We start from the raw sequence: 23,476 nt of genomic DNA on the forward strand, positions 1-23,476 counted from the left end.
TTACACTGAGACATCTGATAGAAATCACAGTAAGAGTTTACACTGAGAAATCTGATAGAAATCACAGTAAGAGTTTACACTGAGAAATCTGATAGAAATCACAGTAAGAATTTACACTGAGAAATCTGATAGAAATCACAGTAAGAGTTTACACTGAGAAATCTGATAGAAATCACAGTAAGAATTTACACTGAGACATCTGATAGAAATCAGAGTCAGGGTTTACACTGAGAAATCTGATAGAAATCACAGTAAGAGTTTACACTGAGAAATCTGATAGAAATCAGTGTCAGAATTTACACTGAGAAATCTGATAGAAATCAGAGTCAGGGTTTACACTGAGAAATCTGATAGAATTCACAGTAAGAGTTTACACTGAGAAATCTGATAGAAGTCAGAGTCAGAGTTTACACTGAGAAATCTGATAGAAATCAGAGTCAGAGTTTACACTGAGAAATCTGATAGAAATCAAAATAAGGGTTTACACTGAGAAATCTGATAGAAATCAAAATAAGGGTTTACACTGAGAAATCTGATAGAAATCAGAGTAAAGGGTTTACACTGAGAAATCTGATAGAAATCAGAGTCAGGGTTTACACTGAGAAATCTGATAGAAATCACAGTAAGAGTTTACACTGAGACATCTGATAGAAATCACAGTAAGAGTTTACACTGAGAAATCTGATAGAAATCACAGTAAGAGTTTACACTGAGAAATCTGATAGAAATCACAGTAAGAGTTTACACTGAGACATCTGATAGAAATCACAGTAAGAGTTTACACTGAGAAATCTGATAGAAATCACAGTAAGAGTTTACACTGAGACATCTGATAGAAATCACAGTAAGAGTTTACACTGAGAAATCTGATAGAAATCACAGTAAGAGTTTACACTGAGAAATCTGATAGAAATCACAGTAAGAGTTTACACTGAGACATCTGATAGAAATCACAGTAAGAGTTTACACTGAGAAATCTGATAGAAATCACAGTAAGAGTTTACACTGGGAAATCTGATTGCTTCACTGTTTTTAAATGTTTTCAAGTTGAATCTTATAAATGTTTGCAACGTTGCACCTCCACTCCTAGCCCATCATCAAACTGCTTCATTTGATTTTGCGCTAGTAGTCATTTGGGTCTCATTCTACTCACAACACTATGCATGAATCCCTTACAGAACAATATTCACTTGCATATAAGTATATCAGCTTTTATACCCACTCTTTAAACAAACATTCACTCAAAGGTTCTTTGGGGAACCAAAAGTAGTTCTTTAGTGGCACCTTTTAATAAAGTTCTTTTCTTAGGCTAAAGATAAATACATTCACTTGTATGAACCTTTCCACTCTAGCATTACTGTAATCTCTGTGCTTCTTGGCAAACATTTGAATACAGTGGCGCATGTTTGAGATTAGTGGAAAAAGTCCCGGAATGGTTTTTGACTGAACTGTTATATTTCATTAAGATGGACAGAAATCTGCGCTTTGTTCTAGCCCTGTGTTTTATAACTACATCATACTCCACAAATGCCTGCACCGAACTTGTTGGTGGGGAGAGAGAAATCTTATTTCAATTAGTGCCCATCAGGAGATCAGGACATAACACACAATCTGCTTTTTCTCCCTTGCAGAGGTGAATATCAACCAGCCTTATTTCACACCCAATCAGTGTCTTCATATTTTCCTCAAATAATGTTTCCTGTGCTGCCTGAACTTTTCCAGCTTTGGGTTCAACTTAGGTTTCAGCTTTTGGACTGAAATGAAAGTGTTTGCTAATGCAATTAAAAAAGTTTCTTTCTTTTTCTCCCCTCAATCAGGTGACACTGGTTCATATGACGAAACAGTGCCAGCAAAAAAAAGAGGAAAAGGTTCAGCCGAGGCCTGTTTATATCCATTTTTGGGATGTGGATTGTGTGGATTGGTTGTTAATTGGGATCAAATTAAGTTTTAAATGTTTTGTCTTCTCAAATCTTGGAGCATGTCATTCTTAGGCAGTGTCATGTGAACTGAGGTGATATTAAGGAATAGTCTTAAATTATTTATTCATTTTATTTTTCTCAACTTTTTATTCACTGCCAGACAACACTGCTGCAAAGCGCTGCACAGTGCCACAAAGCTGGAACAGAAACAGTCAGCAGTGCAGCTTTGTCGAGTGGCCAGGCAGATACCCACTGGCCTGCATGTTGCTTATCAACAGAGAAAATGGCATCTCTCCAATGGGGCATGTTTACTTCTTAGAAATGTGTTCAAAAGTGTGCAGTAAGTTAAAGACAGTATGCAAAGTGCTAATAAAACAGAAAGCAGGTATTAGTATATTTAGTCATATATTTGTATACTTGTATATTTGTCATATTTGGTCATATTTCGCACTTGCCATTATTTATATTTCATCATTAGTGGTACCTTTACAGATGTGCATGCTGTCTTTTGTACTTTACACTGGTAACAATCTGGGTGGTCTTTTGCTTCTTTGGCCTGAACAACACAGTGTCCATCATTTCCAGGCTAACATCAGTGATGTACCAGTGTACATCAGTCCATGTCAGGTGGCATTTCTTGACATTGTTGACGTATGACTTCTGCCATGCATAGTACAGTCGTAACGGAGTTTATTGACAGTGGTTTGTCAAAGTATTCCTGAGGCTATATGGTGATATCCATCAAAGTAGCAAGCCATTTCTTTGGCCTTGCTTTTTATGCACAAAGATTTCTCCAAATGCCCTGAATGTTGTGATGCTGTTGTGTGAAGTAGAAGGTAACAAAACCCAAAATCCTTGTAATTGCTTGTTGAGGAATGTTGTTCTTAAACTGTTGGATTATTTGCTGATCGGCAATACATCCTTGCTTATAAAGGACAAGGCCTTTCTTGGATGCTTCTTTTACACCCAAGAATGTTTGCATCACCTTTTTAAGATGGTTTTCCTTAATTGCCCCTGTCCCAACTTTTTTGGAACAGTTTCAGAATGACTGTATATTTACAAAAGCAATGAAGTTGAAGGTAAAACACAAATACAGAAATATTTTAATTGATACTGTTTTTGTTTAAATGCAGTTAAAATGGATGTGCAAAGCACTGCTTTCTATATTTATTTAGACTTCACACAGTGTCCCAATTGAGGTTTGAAGCTCAGAGTTATTTTCCCCCCCAAACAGTTTAGTAGTTTGTTTTCCTAGAAATTGCTTACTGTTCATTTTATCTCTGAAGATCATTTATCCCTTGATCTTTTAATACATATTTAGTCTTGGTGTCAGTTTCAGAAATCTCCTGTTTGTTGAGCTCTATTAAGTATTATAGCTTGAGCCTTTTTATACTCTCAGGATGTGTAATTTAGGTAGCAGATCATTATTTACTTTCAATATAAGAAGAGCGTGTATGATTTATTTAAACACCTTAAGCTCTGATCCTCGTCAAATAAACAAGTATGAAGAAGATCAAAAGCACAAAGGGGGAAGATGGATGTTAGGAGAGTGAACTGATGGAAAAAGTTTTGATGGTTGAGGTTGTGGTGACCATGAGCTGACTTTATTTGGTCAAAAGATTAAAGACAGAGGGCCTGACGTACTAAGGCTTTTGCGCCAGTTATAGGTACTAAATCAGATGCTGCCTGTCCGTTATTTATGAACCTGCCGTATATTCGCGGCCTGGGCTCCATGTACGTGCATTTCTCTACCTGCCTGATTAACTAAAGTTTAGGCAACAAGCTGCATCCAGCTTTACGTGTAGTTTTCTCTGCCTTGAAAAACAAATGTAAATTAGCAGCAGTTATTAGAACAGTTATTACAAAGGCCCGTTTCTTGAAGCCGTATTAACCCTGACACAACTAATTCAGACTGGAGCAAAACAGAGACGGTCAAAGTTAAAAATTTTTTGACATGTTTAATTTAATCAGTAGAGTGAGGAGCTCGGTCATCCAGGAGGAGCTCAGAGTAGAGCCGCTACTCCTCCACATTGAGAGGAGCCAGCTGAGGTGGTTCGGGCATCTGATCTGGATGCCCACTGGACGCCTCCTGGTGGAGGTGTTCCAGGCATGGCCTACCGGGACAAGATCCTGGGGTCTTCCTAGGACCCGCTGGAGGGATTATGTGTCCAAGTTGGCCTGGGAGCAGCTTGGGGTCCCCGGGAATGAGCTGGAGAAAGTTGCGGGGAACAGGGTCATCTGGGATTCTCTGCTCTCCCAACTGCTACCACGACCCTGTCTGGACTAGCGGTCAACGATGATGGATGGAATTTAATTAGTTTTGCTTGCATTTTTTTCTTAGGCTAAAACTTCACAAATCGAGTCAGTGGTTGAATCAAGTCACGAGTCATGTAAGGCTGAGTCCAAGTGGAGGAGTCGCTAACTCGAGTTCTTACCTTTAATCACTGCCATCTATTCATCACTAAACCATCATTTTCTGTTTTGTCCCAAGCTTGTTGATGGCCTCACAAGCACGCAATAAGTAGGTGGTCCTCAGGACAGTTTGCACAATTCGCTACAAATGCCTTGAGCACATATGGTGGTCAGATTGAGACGCATTTTGTTCTACACCTACACAACCCCAGCGTTCACCTGGACCTGATATTAGCAGAATGCCACTGTTGGCCAATGTTGACCATTGTCCCTTACTTAATAATGTTTTCTATCCGGTGTCGACCAGAGGATGGGTTCCCCTTTTGACTTTTGGCTCCTCTCAGGGTTTCTTCCTCTTGCCCTTGGAGTTTTTCCTTGCCATTGTCACCATTGGTGACCCAGATTTTTCTGTAAAGCTGCTTTGTGACAACACCTGTTGTAAAAAAAAGTGCTATATAAATAAACCCCAGACGCTGTTATTACAAAATCACGTCAGGCCCTGTAAAATTACAGAGCAGGACTGTAGTGGTTAAATGTACTTTCGCCTGTATTCGGTTCTCTGTAAATGATTGAAAAATGTTTCTGATGACCTCAGAGTTCCGTTGGGTTTATACACAGTAAGGAGGCCGGAAAAGTATTCAGTGAAACCTTTTCGAATTTTGGAACGTAAAAGCATTTTAAAATCTATTCTGAATTTGACTGTGGTCATCTTAAGGATGGGAATGATATAGTCATTCTTTCTTTGTTCCAGTAAGCTGTCTTGCAGCAGCATTTTGAACAAGCTAGACTTGTCTGATAGTCTAGAACAGAGAGCGTTACCATAGCCTGTGGGCGATTAATCCACAGCTCAGCTTTTCAGACTGGGACAAGATGCTTGTGATGGTCTTTAAATGATGAAATGCTGTTTTAGCCACATTTATAATGTGACTCTGCGTTAAGCCCGCTTATTGGCAGGGCTGAGGTTATCGGGGATAAAGAAATATATAATTGTGTATCATCAGCGTGAGTGATAGCTTGCTGCATGAGCTGTATTGCTTTGTGTTTTGGCTCCATCTCGGTCGCATCGAAGTAGTAAATCTTTTTCTACATAAACTGAATCACCTTCTACACAGTACGAGGCCCTGCTTTTTATGTGTATTTTTCTGTATCAGCATTCTGTAATTCATCCAAATTTCCAAGCATGCTTTGAATGATGGGTATCTTAACTGTCAGCTCACAGCTTGTGGATGCAGCAAAGGAGTCATCATTCAAACAAGATTAGAGGTTAAATAACAGCTTTTTCATACTCCATTAATAATGCAACAACTAAATTGTAGTGTTGGGTATGGTATTAATTCAGATATGAGCACAAATTAGGTAGCTACTAAGTGAGCAAATATGCTAGTGTAATGTTAGCTGTAATAATCAGGCTATCATTACAGACATTAATGAAAGACTGGGTCGCTCTCAGGAGCTCAGTGAATTCCAATGTGGTACCGTGATCGGACGCCACCTGTGGAACAGGAACAAATACAGTCGTGAAATTTCCTCACTACTAAATATTCCACAGTCAACTGTCAGTGGTATTCTAGCAAATTGAAGTGATTGGGAACGACAGCAAGTCAGCCAAGAAATGATAGGCCACATAAAATAACAGAACGGGGTCAGCGGATGCTGAGGGGTATAGTGCACAGAGGTCGCCAACTTTCTGCTGAGTCAATCACAGACCTCCAAACTTCATGTGGCCTTCAGAGTAGCTCAAGAACAGCATAGAGAGCTTCATGGAATGGTTTTCCAAGGCAGAGCAGCTGCATCCCAAGCCTTACATCACCAAGCGCAATGCAAAGCGTAGAATGCAGTGGTGTAAAGCACCGCCACTGGACTCTAGAGCAGTGGAGACTGTGTTCTCTGGAGTAACGAATCACGCTTCTGTCTCTAGTAATTCGATGGATGAGTCTGGGTTTGGCGGCTGTCAGGAGAATGTTACTTGTCTGACTGCATTGTGCCAAGTGTAAAGTTTGATGGAGGGGAGATTATGGTGTGGGGTTGTGGGGTACTTTGCCCAAGGACACAACCAGGAATACCCAGTTAATCCTAGGATTGGAACCTGTAACCTTCCATTTGTTCTTCTATGTGCTTGAGTACCGGAGCACCGGGACCTTTAGCACCAAAAACTGGAACTGTGCATTTTCTACTGCCCGTTGGTCTAGATCCAGTTCCAGTTTCATGGTTTTTGGTACCAAGATTGGCCCCAACAGGACCTAATGGTACTCAAGGGTACTCATTATGAGAGTTTTTGTTAATATTTTTGCCCTTACCAGATCAAATTTAAGCTTTGTTTGACATTTGTATGTTTGAATAATTGTGCACAGAAGATATTTCATATCAGACAATGTTATGCTAAGTATCAAGCAAAACAGCTAAATTTCAATGTCAGTTAAGCTTCTTGAACTGAATAGCCAAATTCGACACTTCATATTGCTGTAAAATGACCACAAAGACACATGGATTGTAAATTGTTGTTATTATTACCAAAAAGGGTTATTATCCATCACTACAAACTTGACTTTATGTAACAATAGGAAAACCCTTTTTGGTTCTTTATAGATTCCCTTTGGGACCAGTAAAGTTCTTTCTATCTATCTAATTAGAGTCTTTTACAAAAATCATGCAAAGAGTTTTATGAGTGTTTATGGTTCTAGATAGAACATTTTTCTTTACTAAAGAACCCTTGGAGAACCATCCATTTTTAAGAGTGTAGTTGGCAATTGGATCAGTCTTGCTGTTATGATACAAACTGCATTTCCTTTAGATTGTCTGAAATCTGCAGATTTGTAGACCCCTGAGTCATATCACTCTGAGCCTACAGTAGAAACTTTCCTTTAAACTTTTTTTGCCCTTGTCAGGCAACAGTTAGGGCTCTCTGAGATGGAAAAAAAACAAAACAAGCAAAAAAAACCATACAAAATCAAACCAAAACAAACAAGCCCAGCCAATAAATACAAAAAATCCAATCACAGAAGACAGGAGATGAGTCCACAACAGTAATAGTCCATTAAAAAAGACAAATAAATGGAGAACTGGTCCTCATATATGGGAAAAAAACTATTTAAGAAAGATAATTTCAGTGGAATTCCAGAGTAGAAACCAAATTTGCTGATTTTTGGTACTGGTCAGAGGTTAATGTCTCAAGGGGAAGTAAGGAGGCTATTTGGGAAAGCCATAAATTTAGAGATGAAGCCTGAGGGGAAGACCAGAGAAGCATAAAAGTCTTTTTTTTTTTTTTGCTGTGAAGACCAGTAAAGTAAATATCTGTAATGACTGTCAAATGTAGTATTTAGACTACATTGTAAAGTGGACGTTAAGAATTTCTTTACAGAATGTACTCCATCCATCCATTTTCTAAGCCTCTTCTCCCTCTCGGTCGCGGGTGGGGGGTGCTGGAGCCTATCCCAGTGGTCATCGGGCGGAAGGCAGGATATACCCTGGACAGGTCGCCAGTCCATCGCAGGGCAGACAGACAGACACACACATTCACTCGCACACTACAGAATGTACTAGTTTAAAAAAAAAAAAAAACACTTTATTTTTTACAGTTTCCTTTAAACTTGTAAGCCTTTTCTTTTCCAAAATTGGAACTTAACACTGTGCTCCTGGAAAAAACCTGCTCTACATATCCTCTGTATCTAAAAGTTAAGGCTACAGCCAAGGAAGGCTGCATTTCCAAGTCATTATCTCACTGAAGCCTGTCCTAATTTGTAGGATCCCTAGAATGCAGCCAAGAAATGCTTTGTTTCTGAGAAGCACTCAACTGGTATCATTCAAGAACTTCAGTACTTCATACACAATGGAAAACCGTTTGAAAAGCAGCGGAAACATCTGCAGTGGAAACAGTGGATGAGATGCACGGCACCAGAGTTTGTAATAAAATGTCACTTTTAATTGAGCGTATTTAAACGTGTTGTACTGCTGATGTTGGTACAGTCCACTCAGGCCTTCTCAAATGCTCTTTAGTGAGAACTGGAGTGGAGACTATGTAAACCAGCACTGGCCTCTGCTGTAGCCTTCACTCTGAGACATGTTCATTGTGTTTTCCTGCCCCAGCACACCTGACTCAACTCATTAGCTAATTAACAAGCCTTTCAGGAGGTTAAATGGGTGAGCAGGGAGACTAATTAACAGTGCTGGAAGACGGCAGGAGCAGGATTGTGACTCTCATTCACTTTTATGTGTCTCATGTAGGTAAGTGATTAAACTTGTTTGGCCAGACAGAGTGGACACTTGTGTGTCTGAATTACTTTGTCTATCGGTGTGTGTATTTGTAGAGTCCCTGTTTAGTTGGTAGTAGAGCTGTATGACATGGACAATACCAATTTGGGACAATATTGTCACATATTACAGTTTAATGTGCTCTGCAGAACCTGAACACACTGATGAACCTTTGATGTGACATGAGCAAATAAAGGATTGATATCTTTGAGCCTACATGGTGCCGTATCATCCGTTGTTGGAACAAAAGCTCATATCTCCATTTTTGACATTTTTTGTTTTTTGAGCTAATTTGAAAATGTCTGATGCTCTTTACATTGTGTGCAAATTTCATGATGAATGGACCAAAAGAAATTACCGAAAATCCTTCCTCTTCCTGTGAAGTTACCATTTTGGAGATGCATTATGGTGGTATTCAGTGTATACAGTTGTATGCAAAAGGTTTGTTGCCTCTGGTCAAATGACATATATAGATTTTTAAAATGAAAATAAGTTGATAATCTTCAATGAAGACCACAGACAAACAGTGCGGTTTTCTGATTATTTTAGTGTACATTTTCCATTCATGACTTTTGCATAGCTACATTTTTTTAAACATGGTAAATTCAGCAAATAAACTGTAATCTTGCTGTTCTCTGTGGAGGATGTGTTCACTTATTTTTGCTAAGAAAAGTGTTCAGTTTGACCAGGGGCATCAACACCTTTGCTTTTGGCTGTATATATGTTTATAATAGGCATCCAGTGATACAAGACTTGCAGGTCGAGAAATCCAGTGTTTTTCATGCACATATCTGCCAATGCTAATGCCAGCAAACATTCAGTAAAATGTCATTTAATTATGAGGTTATAAGTAAAATGTTTTGCTTTTCTGGAGCACAATAAATAATTGGTTTCAAATATCTATCCATCTATATGTCTGTCTGTTCGCAATGTAGTGTTTTTATTTTTAAGTAATTTTGCTGATATGATTTTGATAACTGCATCTTTAGTTCATAAATCACAGAAACAACAGTCCTCTGGAACATAATTAAGGCTCATTTGCTTATTGCAGCACACTTATTATAGTTACAAAATTTCTGTTTTGCTTTAGCTAGTTAAGAGTGAATCTGTATTTTTTGGCTTGTTTGAAGAGTTTTAGTTTGAAAATGAATATTTTATCAGAAACCAAACCATAATTGCGGGCCAATCTGGAGTTTTGCGGTGCTGAAGTACTACTACAACACAGTGTGCTCAGCTAGTGTTAGATGTGGGGATTTGGAGACCTCTCTGGTGGAAATGTGTAATTACATGCCACGTGTGGATTCCCTGAGCAGATGAATTGCATTAATTGACTAATAATTGCAAGTGAGTTGAAAGAACTCAAAGAAAACTTGAAGTGAATTATCTAGTATTTTCATCATATCTTCAGTATAATGTTGATATTGCATTTGGCCTAAACATTGAGACAGACCTTCTTTTTGAGCTAGTGCATGTGGTGTTAATATGTAGGGTTGTGACGTGGTCTGAAAAACTCCAAATCTGACCCAAATCCACTGACATTTAAATTATTATTCCAGGCTTTACAAGGCAACTCACAGCAGCACATGCGCACCATATTTTAGCATGATTTTTCTCTAGACTCAGTACATCATTCAAATTTTAACAAAAAAACTTCCTCAAACATTTTTGTTCTCTTTAATTCTGTTTAGTTTTACCTCGTGCTGCAGTGGGCATTTGATTAATTTAGTTTTTGCTTTTTTTAAATTACCGTGATGATTGCATTATTCCTCTGCCTTTTGTTTGTTACACTCTTTGTTAGCATTAATAACCCTGTATTGCAGCTTTCTATCAGTACCGCAAAGGCCAATATCATAACAGTTAACAAAGTACCTTGTAGCTGGATTTGGTAATGAAATGGCTCAGGTGTCTCAGCTGAGTTTTGAATGGAAATTATGAGCAAGAGAAAAAGAAGAGGTGAAAAAAAGTCCAGGAAAGAAATAGTGCACTGTTGCTCACTGTCCCTCACTTGCTCTCATGTTAACCATCCGTTTGGTTGTCGTCGGGTTGATGAGAGAGCAAAGTGGAGGAAAGGAGCGAGAGATTCAAATAAGGTCAGAGGACATAGAGTTGACCAGCGGTAATTGTAGCTGTGAAGTCACGGGTCCTGTGTGTATGATTGATGTTGGAGATGATAAATTCCACCAGTGCTCACAGCAAAGGAGCGAGGGAGGACCAGAGGGAGACTGATAAAGTATTTTTTTTTCACATTCCTAGGATTTTAGTATTAATGCCACTGTTGTTTTTCTACATCCTTCCAGGAGCAAGAAGTTTTAATATTAAAGCTGCCTGTCCTAAAGCCAGCTAAGACTACATCCCTTCCACTAACAGGTACGTCAGCACATATTTAATCATGCTGTCAGAGATATTGTTTTTTGATGTTATGTGGTGTCTGTGGGTAATTCTAGTTTTATGAAAACGAGGTGTGTATAGCCTATTTTGGCAGAAATTGTAAGTCGCTAAAAGAAAAGTGGGGATAAAAGAAAAATGTGAGCGCATACGTAATGCACTGAATTAGCCACGGCATCCATGGGTTGGTGAAAGCTGACAGCAAGAATTTGTTTAAAAGCCTGTTTGCCTGTTTTTTTTTAGAGAAAGTTTGTCAGTTCTCAAAAATATCTTTTCCTTCTTTTAAGAGTTAACCTCAAATTCTCACACTTTAAGCTCAAGGCCAAGGACAGTAAAATAATAACTTTCCTTCGCTGAAACATGAGTCATGCGAGCGGAGATGCCTCCACAGAGACCCCAACTCTACCCCAACTCTATCAGCCCAAACAACCTGCTGTAAGTACACACTGCCTTCTGGAAATGTACTTTATAGTGTGATTGATAGGGGAATGTCAAGATCCTCAACTTTGTGATTACAATCCAAAGTTTTACCCAAACAACTTCTGGACTTTAAAGGGACCTTATCCTATGTTTTTCTTGCAATGTTGTTCATTTGTATTTATTTATTTATTTTTACACTATCATTTGTTCTGTTCTGATTGGCTGCCCTTTATTGTGCTTTATTCAGAAAGTGCTCCGTGCTCCTTATAACTTCAGTGTGAGTGGGTGCAGTTAAAATGTTGTAGGATGAATAGGCACATATATATAAACGTGTTGGCTTTTATGAATTCAACACATCTTTTGCGCCTCAGTTTGTGTAATTGGACTGAGGAGTAAACCATATGTGTTATGTGGACATGTGCAATTGCACGCAGCCTCCAGAAAACCATTTTGCAATGTCTGTTTTGCTTTGGAACCTCAGAGGATTCAAAGAGAACTTGGTCAAGAAATGATGTAAAGATGTATGATGTAGTCTGAAATACTCTTGCCAAATCCAACCTTACTGTCATCGCAGGCTGCTGCTTCTGCACGTGAACAAACCCTGAACCCCATCACCGGCTTTTCATACATGTCACAGCCTCTGCCACCTACAGCGCTTCCCTCTCGTCTGCCATCAAACAAGGCACCATTTCGAGTGCTGTGTCCATGAACAAAGCCCTAACCGCAGAGGTCCTGTGGACACTAAAGGTGGCTTAAGGATACGTTTACACAGCAGGTGAAAGTGGCCCAAATCCAATCTTCTTTTTTATATGTGACACAGATGTGTGTCAGTGTGAATAACAAAAAAACACAATCTAACATTTTCGATTCAGATTTGAGACTCTTTCATAAGTGGTACTGAAATCCGATACGTATCCGATCTGCGGCAATGCGACTTGGTCTGAACAGCCAGATCGGGATTCGTGCGACTTTTACGACAGTCCAACTCCGCATTCCTCATAATTTTGCTCTGCTGAGACTCAAACTTTTAGGCTAATGTTTCTGTGCCAAAATATTTAAAGAAACTCTTCGCAGCCATTCCGTGTTTGAAGAGGTTTCGAACGAAGCGGCCGAGCGCGGCCGGAGGAGACCAAGGCTGCAGCGCAGTCCTGTGTACAGTAATAATCTACATTTTCCTCTGGTAATCATTTATTTTTGGCAGTGACACAGTCATCAAGCCAGTGTTTGTTGCTGCATACTGTCATTTGGTTTTTAGCAACACAACTATGGATACACAGCATAAGCCTTGGCCCTGTCACAACTGCCCAAGCCTTGGCCATCTTTTATAATCATCCAGGCCTCAGCTCTGTCACAACTGTCTAAACCTTGGCCCTGTCACAGCCTTCCAAGCCTTTGCCCTCTTACTGCCATCCAGACCTTGGCCTTGACACAGCCATCTAAGCCTTGGCCCTGTCACAACCTTCCAAGCCTTGGCCCTCTTACTGCAATCCAGACCTTGGCCCTGTCACAACTGGCTAAGCCTTGGCCCTTTTGCAACTGTCTAAGCCTTGGCCCCATCTTACTTGTCCAGGCCCAATTCTTTTTACAACCATCCAGGCTTTGGCCCTGTCACAACCTTCCAAGCCTTGGCCCTCTTACTGCCATCCAGACCTTGGCCTTGACATAACCATCTAAGACAGGACTTGGCTATCTAAGCCCTAGTGCAGCCATCTAAGCCTTGGCCCTAGTGCAGCCGTCTAAGCCTTGGCCCTAGTGCAGCCGTCTAAGCCTTGGCCCTGTCATACCTGTCCAGGCCTTGGCCTTGACACAACCATCTAAGCCTTGGCCCCACTGCAACCGTCTAAGCCTTGACCCTATCGCAGCCATCTAAGCCTAGTCTCTGTTGCATTCGTCTAAGCCTTGGCCCTATTGCAACTGCCTAAGTCTTGGCCTTATCACAACCATCTAAGCCTAGGACCTATTTGAACCATCTAAGCCTTCACCCTGTCGCTTGTTAGCTACTTTAGCCTTGTGGCTCCAGTACAAACCCAAGAAGCAAATGTATGACATTTGGTTGCACATCACACTATTCCTTTAACTGTTAAATTCCTTAGTCCTGTGGTGGTTATGAGTTCTTATTGCTGAAGTTTTATATAGAGTAGGAGTACTGATCTACGATCAGATTCCTCTCATATTTGCAATGGCCTTATCGAAGGACCAGATCCTAAATCAGCACTCCTGCTCTGGATAGCTTTACGAATACGAGCCCTCTTCTCTGCTTCTGGCGTTAATCATGAAAGATGTTCCTTGTAATAATATTCCTGCTCTTTTTACAGTCACGCTTTTTCTAGGGAGTGAACTTCACTCCTTATCAAATTAGTGCCATGATGAATCACAGGAATTTGAGTGCATGTGTGCCAGACAATCCCAGATAAATCTGTTTGCTTTGACAAATTGCAAGTGTTTGACTTGACAAATTATGGCCGTTTCATCAGAGCATGCCGTGACTGTGTATTGAAAGTTAATCACGATTATTAATTGCACTTTCAATATTGCTCAAAATAAGCACACTTAGCAGTTTGTCACTGTCTGTACCTGTTTAAATCACCTTCAAGACATTTCCGTATTTTGGCCCACAACAGGATTTTCAGGATATGTGCAGAAAGAGGGGAAAAAACAACAGTGCTTGCCATCTTGCCACAGCACAGTTTATCTCTATCAGCACTGGGGTTTGCAAAGGCCTTCCCTTTAGCTATAGATAATTTTCAGGCTCTTCCATGCCCTCGACCCCAATATTGCTGTAATATCCTCCCTTGCTTTCCTCTCTCTATCTTTATCATCATGCTAAGCTGAGCTATATGCTAAGCTAACTCAGTCCAGCTGGAAATATATCTCTCTAGAGCCTGTTCATTCCACATCCCCATACATGGTTTAGCTGGACAAGCCCCAGGTGCATACATTAAACGTCTGCTCTCAGGGCAGATTCCATGTCCAGTCAGGATATATAATTAAAGGAACAAACATTCTATACAAAAACTGCAAGTTTCATTCACACAACTGTAACAATTTTAAAGTAGATATGGGCAGTGTAATCCAAATATAGTTGCATTTATGGATTTGGCAGAAAAATCTGTTTGGTTTATAGTTTAATCATGTTACAGAGCTGCAAAAGAAAGATGGCTCTTCAGGGGTCTCTTAATAAGTGGCTCTCTATAGAAACATGAACCCTCAAAGAAACATTTGCATACTTAAAGGGGTTTGTGCATCACGAAGTGCTTCTTCAGATTGGAGAACGTGTTGTATATGATCCTATATAGAACCGTCTTCCAAAAGGTTCTATATAGCACCAAAAAGGGTTCTTCTACTGTCAGGATGTCAAGCTTGTAACAATGTTGTACTAAAATAATACTATATTGGTCACTCTTTATTTGAATGATCTACAGATACTTGCAGGGGACCTTTTATATTACCAAATGTTCTGGTGATACTCAGTTGATTATCAACAACCTTTACATTAGTGGTAGGTTTAGGAGTAGGTTTAGTTAGGTTAGCGCTAGGTTTAGGAGTAGGTGAAGGTTTAGTTAGGTTAGTGCTAGGTTTAGGAGTAGGTGTAGGTTTAGTTAGGTTAGCGCTAGGTTTAGGAGTAGGTGAAGGTTTAGTTAGGTTAGCGCTAGGTTTAGGAGTAGGTGTAGGTTTAGTTAGGTTAGCGCTAGGTTTAGGAGTAGGTGTAGGTTTAGTTAGGTTAGCGCTAGGTTTAGGAGTAGGTGAAGGATTAGTTAGGGTAGCGCTAGGTTTAGGAGTAGGTGTAGGTTTAGTTAGGTTAGCGCTAGGTTTAGGAGTAGGTGTAGGTTTAGTTAGGTTAGCGCTAGGTTTAGGAGTAGGTGAAGGTTTAGTTAGGTTAGTGCTAGGTTTAGGAGTAGGTGTAGGTTTAGTTAGGTTAGCGCTAGGTTTAGGAGTAGGTGAAGGTTTAGTTAGGTTAGCGCTAGGTTTAGGAGTAGGTGTAGGTTTAGTTAGGTTAGCGCTAGGTTTAGGAGTAGGTGAAGGTTTAGTTAGGTTAGCGCTAGGTTTAGGAGTAGGTGTAGGTTTAGTTAGGTTAGCGCTAGGTTTAGGAGTAGGTGTAGGTTTAGTTAGGTTAGCGCTAGGTTTAGGAGTAGGTGTAGGTTTAGTTAGGTTAGCGCTAGGTTTAGGAGTAGGTGAAGGATTAGTTAGGGTAGCGCTAGGTTTAGGAGTAGGTGTAGGTTTAGTTAGGTTAGCGCTAGGTTTAGGAGTAGGTGTAGGTTTAGTTAGGTTAGCGCTAGGTTTAGGAGTAGGTGAAGGTTTAGTTAGGTTAGTGCTAGGTTTAGGAGTAGGTGTAGGTTTAGTTAGGTTAGCGCTAGGTTTAGGAGTAGGTGAAGGTTTAGTTAGGTTAGCGCTAGGTTTAGGAGTAGGTGTAGGTTTAGTTAGGTTAGCGCTAGGTTTAGGAGTAGGTGAAGGTTTAGTTAGGTTAGCGCTAGGTTTAGGAGTAGGTGTAGGTTTAGTTAGGTTAGCGCTAGGTTTAGGAGTAGGTGTAGGTTTAGTTAGGTTAGCGCTAGGTTTAGGAGTAGGTGAAGGATTAGTTAGGGTAGCGCTAGGTTTAGGAGTAGGTGTAGGTTTAGTTAGGTTAGCGCTAGGTTTAGGAGTAGGTGTAGGTTTAGTTAGGTTAGCGCTAGGTTTAGGAGTAGGTGAAGGTTTAGTTAGGTTAGTGCTAGGTTTAGGAGTAGGTGTAGGTTTAGTTAGGTTAGCGCTAGGTTTAGGAGTAGGTGAAGGTTTAGTTAGGTTAGCGCTAGGTTTAGGAGTAGGTGTAGGTTTAGTTAGGTTAGCGCTAGGTTTAGGAGTAGGTGTAGGTTTAGTTAGGTTAGCGCTAGGTTTAGGAGTAGGTCAAGGATTAGTTAGGGTAGCGCTAGGTTTAGGAGTAGGTGAAGGTTTAGTTAGGTTAGTGCTAGGTTTAGGAGTAGGTGAAGGTTTAGTTAGGTTAGCGCTAGGTTTAGGAGTAGGTGTAGGTTTAGTTAGGTTAGCGCTAGGTTTAGGAGTAGGTGAAGGTTTAGTTAGGTTAGCGCTAGGTTTAGGAGTAAGTGTAGGTTTAGTTAGGTTAGCGCTAGGTTTAGGAGTAGGTCAAGGATTAGTTAGGGTAGCGCTAGGTTTAGGAGTAGGTGAAGGTTTAGTTAGGTTAGTGCTAGGTTTAGGAGTAGGTGAAGGTTTAGTTAGGTTAGCGCTAGGTTTAGGAGTAGGTGTAGGTTTAGTTAGGTTAGCGCTAGGTTTAGGAGTAGGTGAAGGTTTAGTTAGGTTAGCGCTAGGTTTAGGAGTAGGTGTAGGTTTAGTTAGGTTAGTGCTAGGTTTAGGAGTAGGTGAAGGTTTAGTTAGGTTAGCGCTAGGTTTAGGAGTAGGTGTAGGTTTAGTTAGGTTAGTGCTAGGTTTAGGAGTAGATGAAGGTTTAGTTAGGGTAGCGCTAGGTTTAGGAGTAGGTGAAGGTTTAGTTAGGGTAGCGCTAGGTTTAGGAGTTGGTGTAGGTTTAGTTAGGTTAGTGCTAGGTTTAGGAGTAGGTGAAGGTTTAGCTAGGTTAGCGCTAGGTTTAGGAGTAGGTGAAGGTTTAGTTAGGGTAGCGCTAGGTTTAGGAGTAGGTGTAGGTTTAGTTAGGTTAGCGCTAGGTTTAGGAGTAAGTGTAGGTTTAGTTAGGGTAGCGCTAGGTTTAGGAGTAGGTGTAGGTTTAGTTAGGTTAGCGCTAGGTTTAGGAGTAGGTGAAGGTTTAGTTAGGTTAGCGCTAGGTTTAGGAGTAGGTGAAGGTTTAGTTAGGGTAGCGCTAGGTTTAGGAGTAGGTGTAGGTTTAGTTAGGTTAGTGCTAGGTTTAGGAGTAGGTGAAGGTTTAGTTAGGGTAGCGCTAGGTTTAGGAGTAGGTGTAGGTTTAGTTAGGTTAGTGCTAGGTTTAGGAGTAGGTGAAGGTTTAGTTAGGTTAGCGCTAGATTTAGGTGTAGGTTTAGTTAGGTTAGTGCTAGGTTTAGGAGTAGGTGAAGGTTTAGTTAGGTTAGCGCTAGGTTTAGGAGTAGGTGAAGGTTTAGTTAGGTTAGCGCTAGGTTTAGGAGTAGGTGTAGGTTTAGTTAGGGTAGCGCTAGGTTTAGGAGTAGGTGTAGTTTAGTTAGGGTAGCGCTAAGTTTAGGAGTAGGTGTAGGTTTAGTTAGGTTAGCGCTAGGTTTAGGAGTAGGTGAAGGTTTAGTTAGGTTAGCGCTAGGTTTAGGAGTAGGTGTAGGTTTAGTTAGGGTAGCGCTAGGTTTAGGAGTAGGTGAAGGTTTAGTTAGGTTAGCGCTAGGTTTAGGAGTAGGTGAAGGTTTAGTTAGGTTAGCGCTAGGTTTAGGATTAGGTGTAGGTTTAGTTAGGTTAGTGCTAGGTTTAGGAGTAGGTGAAGGTTTAGTTAGGTTAGCGCTAGGTTTAGGAGTAGGTGAAGGTTTAGTTAGGTTAGCGCTAGGTTTAGGAGTAGGTGAAGGTTTAGTTAGGTTAGTGCTAGGTTTAAAAGTAGGTGAAGGTTTAGTTAGATTAGCGCTAGGTTTAGGAGTAGGTGAAGGTTTAGTTAGGTTAGTGCTAGGTTTAAAAGTAGGTGTAGGTTTAGTTAGGTTAGCGCTAGGTTTAGGAGTAGGTGAAGGTTTAGTTAGGTTAGTGCTAGGTTTAGGAGTAGGTGAAGGTTTAGTTAGGTTAGTGCTAGGTTTAAAAGTAGGTGTAGGTTTAGTTAGGTTAGCGCTAGGTTTAGGAGTAGGTGAAGGTTTAGTTAGGTTAGTGCTAGGTTTAAAAGTAGGTGTAGGTTTAGTTAGGTTAGCGCTAGGTTTAGGAGTAGGTGAAGGTTTAGTTAGGTTAGCGCTAGGTTTAGGAGTAGGTGAAGGTTTAGTTAGGTTAGCGCTAGGTTTAGGAGTAGGTGAAGGTTTAGTTAGGTTAGTGCTAGGTTTAAAAGTAGGTGAAGGTTTAGTTAGGTTAGCGCTAGGTTTAGGAGTAGGTGAAGGTTTAGTTAGGTTAGTGCTAGGTTTAAAAGTAGGTGTAGGTTTAGTTAGGTTAGCGCTAGGTTTAGGAGTAGGTGAAGGTTTAGTTAGGTTAGTGCTAGGTTTAAAAGTAGGTGAAGGTTTAGTTAGGTTAGCGCTAGGTTTAGGAGTAGGTGTAGGTTTAGTTAGGGTAGCGCTAGGTTTAGGAGTAGGTGTAGGTTTAGTTAGGTTAGCGCTAGGTTTAGGAGTAGGTGTAGGTTTAGTTAGGTTAGCGCTAGGTTTAGGAGTAGGTGTAGGTTTAGTTAGGGTAGCGCTAGGTTTAGGAGTAGGTGAAGGTTTAGTTAGGGTAGTGCTAGGTTTAGGAGTAGGTGTAGGTTTAGTTAGGGTAGCGCTAGGTTTAGGAGTAGGTGTAGGTTTAGTTAGGTTAGCGCTAGGTTTAGGAGTAGGTGTAGGTTTAGTTAGGTTAGCGCTAGGTTTAGGAGTAGGTGTAGGTTTAGTTAGGTTAGTGCTAGGTTTAGGAGTAGGTGTAGGTTTAGTTAGGGTAGCGCTAGGTTTAGGAGTAGGTGTAGGTTTAGTTAGGTTAGCGCTAGGTTTAGGAGTAGGTGTAGGTTTAGTTAGGTTAGCGCTAGGTTTAGGAGTAGGTGTAGGTTTAGTTAGGTTAGTGCTAGGTTTAGGAGTAGGTGAAGGATTAGTTAGGGTAGCGCTAGGTTTAGGAGTAGGTGTAGGTTTAGTTAGGTTAGCGCTAGGTTTAGGAGTAGGTGTAGGTTTAGTTAGGTTAGCGCTAGGTTTAGGAGTAGGTGTAGGTTTAGTTAGGGTAGCGCTAGGTTTAGGAGTAGGTGAAGGTTTAGTTAGGGTAGCGCTAGGTTTAGGAGTAGGTGTAGGTTTAGTTAGGGTAGAAATGAAATCCCGTACATATCAGATTTGCGGCAGTCTGAACAGTCAGATCGGAATTCATGCGACTTTCCCATCAGTCCAACTCGACACTTGTCATTTCGCGCTGTTGAGACTGAATATTTAGGTTGATATTTCGGTACCTAAAGATTAAAAGAGGCGTATCGCGGCCGCTCTGTGTTTGAAGAGGTTTCTATGAAACGGCCGAATGCGGCCAGAGGACACCAAGGCTGCAGCATATAAAGAATCTGTGGACATGAACCAAAGAAGTGGCCATGACTAAATAACGTGCCCTTTTCTATAGCGAACTCAAACACATTCTTGACGATCAGCCCAGCCTGCAACCATCAGGACTTTATAATCGCTCCTGCGATACTGGCAAACACGAAACTGAAAACTCTGGGAGCGACAGGCGTTCACTGGCCGTCATGACTGTTTATTTCTGGACGAGCCTTGTGAAGTATTGCTCTTTTGCGCATGCGGGCCGGAGCTGATCTGTTCAAACTGATGTCACATTAAGATCACATTTAAAAGATAATGTAAGCAGCCAAAAAAAAACCAGACTTGGTGAGAAAATGAGATCCCAGACACTTACCTGCTGTGTAAACATAGCCTTAGTCACCCTGACGCTGTCTGTTTGGGCAGTGTGTTCTGAAATGCCCGAAACATCATCCACTATCATTTTTAGCTTCAGGGCCACAGTATTAATCATGTATTAATTGAAGTCATGATTTTTGCTGTTGGATCACAAAAGGCTGCAACTGATAGCTCAAATTACTGCTGCACTCACTCCACCGCTGTCGAGAGGTCTAATGACAAATAGTGCTATTCATTTACAGCATTTACTTCATTTACTAATTAGTCTAACAAATCAATGGGGTTTTGCTGCGTGTGGTGTGAGTGTATTGACCGGTCTTGGGTGTTCCTGTGTAATTCTCCGAATTGTGGGATTTTCGGGGAAACTGCAGGTGTTAAACCCAGTTAATATGTAGCATTTCTGTGAAGTGTCTTGTAGCAGTGTTGATTAACACCAAATTGCACTCATAAACATTAGTGCTGCTGTATTAGGCTTGTTTCATTTGCAGGTATTGGAGTGAATAGAGTGCAGTTTCCCATGGCTTAAAACAGTCAGGACTAGTTATCTTGAGTTTCTGATGAATTTAAATGTGTGGGTTAACTTTGTACATTAATTATATCATAAGTCTCAGAGATGAGTATAATCAGATTCAAAGTACAGAACAGGCTGTGCATAATGCACGCACGGAGACGTTGCCGTTACGTAAACAGTGGTGAGGCGCACTTGCTTTGGGGAAAAATCAGCTGTGTAATTCCTTGCCGGCCTAGATGGAGTTGTTTTTTTCACTTATCTGAATCATAAGAGAGAGAAAGAATGGACTGTTTTGGACTATATTAAGCAAGACGTTTGTCCTGGACTCTTCATTTAAAAGCTGACCTAGAGCCATGCTTGAAATTCGATTAGTCTAGACACATCTTGTGGACGAAAGATTTGAGGAATGATTGAATCAAGTGCTATAATTCATGGGTTCGGAAAGCATTTCTTTTTTATTTCACTCTATTAAACTGGCGAAAACATTTCCAGAACATTGCAGTCCACTTACTACTTTTAGGCTGCTTTCATTTCTGTGGATGGGTTTCAGAGCTTTAATCAGACCTAAATGTTTGCTTCAAAGCCACATACTGTCCAAGCCAGAACCAACACACGGTATCTGTCCAAGCCTGACCATAATAGTTTTAAGTCTGACCCAAACCTGAGTCGAGCCTAACCAAGTTCTGCCCGGACTGGACCCAAACTGCATCAACAAGTTGTGTCCAAAACTGACCTGAGTTCAACACAATTCTGCCTGGACCAGACCTGAACTGCGTTATCAAGATTTGCATCGAAAACGGACCTGAACGCAACAAAATTCTGTCCAAACCATGTAGAAACAATAATACTGTTATATATGACTGATAAATTAACTGTAGATCACTGTAAAATAATATGTTTGGCAGGCTGTTGGTCTTTAGCTGTTTAATTCTAAAGCTTGTTTATTTACATAGGACTTATTATTTAGCATGTTGTACTTACGACTTAAATTAATATTTGGCCAAACACATTAAACATCCTTCCTAATCTGTACTTTCCTGATTTGATTCTGTTTATTTCCCAGTCATCCATTTTCTCATGAGCGTAAGTCTTATCGGCCTTGGTGTGAAATTCTGTCATCCACATGGGTGGGTGACTCCAGTGCGGCAGGATAGAAACTGTTTTTGGTATTGAAAGTTGAAAGCAAGATTAAAGTAATGAGAAACTAAAGCAGCAGGAAATGTAAGATGAAATCAGTTAAAAGTGGGACGTGGGCTAGGATGCACCGAACGGGTGATTTGACCCAACTGAAGCCTGAAACCTATTTGGAAAGTTGCATCCAAACCTGATGTAAGCAATTGGATCCCATATTTTCTGTATTCCATATATTGATACAAATATTTCAAGCCATAGTCCAGAACAGAAAATGAAACTTTAATACGTTGTTTTTAAGTTCAAAATATGTATGTAAGCAAGTCATATAAAGATCACAAATGACTGAGCAGACTTTATAAGGTACATTTGGTAGCGGAGATGATATCCACCAAACTTCATGAACAATGATTTACTCCAGCATAAAAGATTTTGTTTGTCTTATCAGTCATTAAAAAAAAAATCAGTGCAAAGCAGGATGAAACCCCTGGAGCAAATGGCCTTACTGCTTTTATGAATGTGTGTGTGGGTGGGTGGTTATGGACCTCTGAAGTCATTCATGTCATTTCGTAGCCAGTGTTGCACCCATTTTTTTTTTTAACCTGAGTGTCACTGGATCCTGTGAATAACAAAATAATCAACCAAATTTGAAAGCAAGTCTGTTCTAAACTTCAATACTGTTATAGACCAACACCCGCTGCTCAAACTGCAGCCTAAAGCTGCCAAAACCTCTAATCTACCGCATTTAAAAAGGGGACTGGATAGTTTGGTGTATTTTGGTCAAGTTGCCAGTCTTATGATGTCAGTTTAGTGCATGTTAGTGCTCTTTTTCCAAAACAACATTCATTTCTATGATGGAGAAAACCAGCTCGGACCTGGAGGTCTTAACATAGGCACGACACATAGCACAGAAAGATGACACAACAAGGTCTGTATGTATATATATCAAGTATTCTGTAATGGGTTTGTATTCATCGTGGCCTCATTTAAGCCCTAGGGAATCTAAATGGGTATTTTCTTTGTAATTTGGTTAGAGCTTTTGTGAGCACATCTACAAAATATGCATAAGTATGGATCATTTTCTTACGTCTGATAAATGATGGATGTATTTTACCAAATTTCTCCCTTTTCTGTGTGAACTGGGTGGTCTTAAACTTGGATAAAGCTTGCATAAGCATTACCTGCTCCTTCTTTGTTTGAGGCCAAGTGAAAGCTGCCCCTTCATTCAAATGTAACTGAGCTCTCAAGCGAACTGTCTGTTTGCATGTTGTCTGTTCATTTGTCCATCTGTTCGTCCATTCTGACTGTCTTTCCTTGATGCAGTAAGGTGAAAAAGGACCTTACCTTCTTTAAAGCGTCGCCACATATGAGCTGGATGATGCTTTTAGTCAGTCATGGTGACAATGTTGTCTTCCGCGCTGTCTGTATGTGTACGGCCTGTTTCACTCATTTCTTTCTTGCTCTGACTGCACTCTTGTGTTTAGTCCTGGTTTAGTAGTGTAGCAGGCTGGGAGTGCTGGACTGAGGGATGTCAATCAAGCATGTTAATTGCAGGACCACAGTCTCACAGTTCTCAAATAAGTCTGATCAACAGTTTGTAATTTTCATTCAACCTTTGCCACATGTTAATGTATAATTGTATATTTTCATACAGTATATTCCCAGAAATTATTTGTTGAATGTTTAGAATGAAGATAAAAGATTAAGTGACCCTCATTATTCACACAACGGGGAAATTTCACCTCTGCATTTAACCCATCCGAGCAGCGAAACACCACATACACACTAGGGGGCAGTGAGCACACTTGCCCGGAGCAGTGAACAGCCCTATCCGCATGCCCGGGAGCAGTTGGGGGCTAGGTGCCTTGCTCGAGAGCACCTCAGTCACACATTGTCAGCTCAGGGGATTGAACCGGCGACCTTCTGGTCACAGGGCTGGTTCTCGAATCTCCAGCCCACGACTGAAGAGAGGATGCAATGCATGCATGTGTGAAAATGCCTGTTGC

General features: G+C 40.6%; 1 protein-coding gene across 6 annotated transcripts in view; it reads left to right on the forward strand.

Annotated features, from left to right (window-relative positions):
- gpat2 (glycerol-3-phosphate acyltransferase 2, mitochondrial) overlaps window positions 1–23,476 on the forward strand; it is a 309,817-nt gene that overhangs the window by 220,020 nt on the left and 66,321 nt on the right. For 3 of the 6 annotated variants that reach the window (XR_005129900.1, XM_037536041.1, XM_037536045.1), the window contains exons 4-5: window positions 10,877–10,946; window positions 11,280–11,399. Coding sequence is in view for 5 of the 6 variants with exons in the window: in XM_037536041.1 (XP_037391938.1) it covers window positions 11,325–11,399 (75 nt within the window). In the remaining variant the exon portion in view is untranslated. Of the gene's footprint in view, window positions 1–10,616; window positions 10,670–10,876; window positions 10,947–11,251; window positions 11,400–23,476 lie in introns of those variants that run through there. The other 3 variants (XM_037536044.1, XM_037536043.1, XM_037536042.1) reach the window with 3 other exon arrangements.

Source organism: Pygocentrus nattereri, chromosome 29 (assembly GCF_015220715.1).
Source record: "Pygocentrus nattereri isolate fPygNat1 chromosome 29, fPygNat1.pri, whole genome shotgun sequence".
NCBI classification, from domain to species: domain Eukaryota; kingdom Metazoa; phylum Chordata; class Actinopteri; order Characiformes; family Serrasalmidae; genus Pygocentrus; species Pygocentrus nattereri.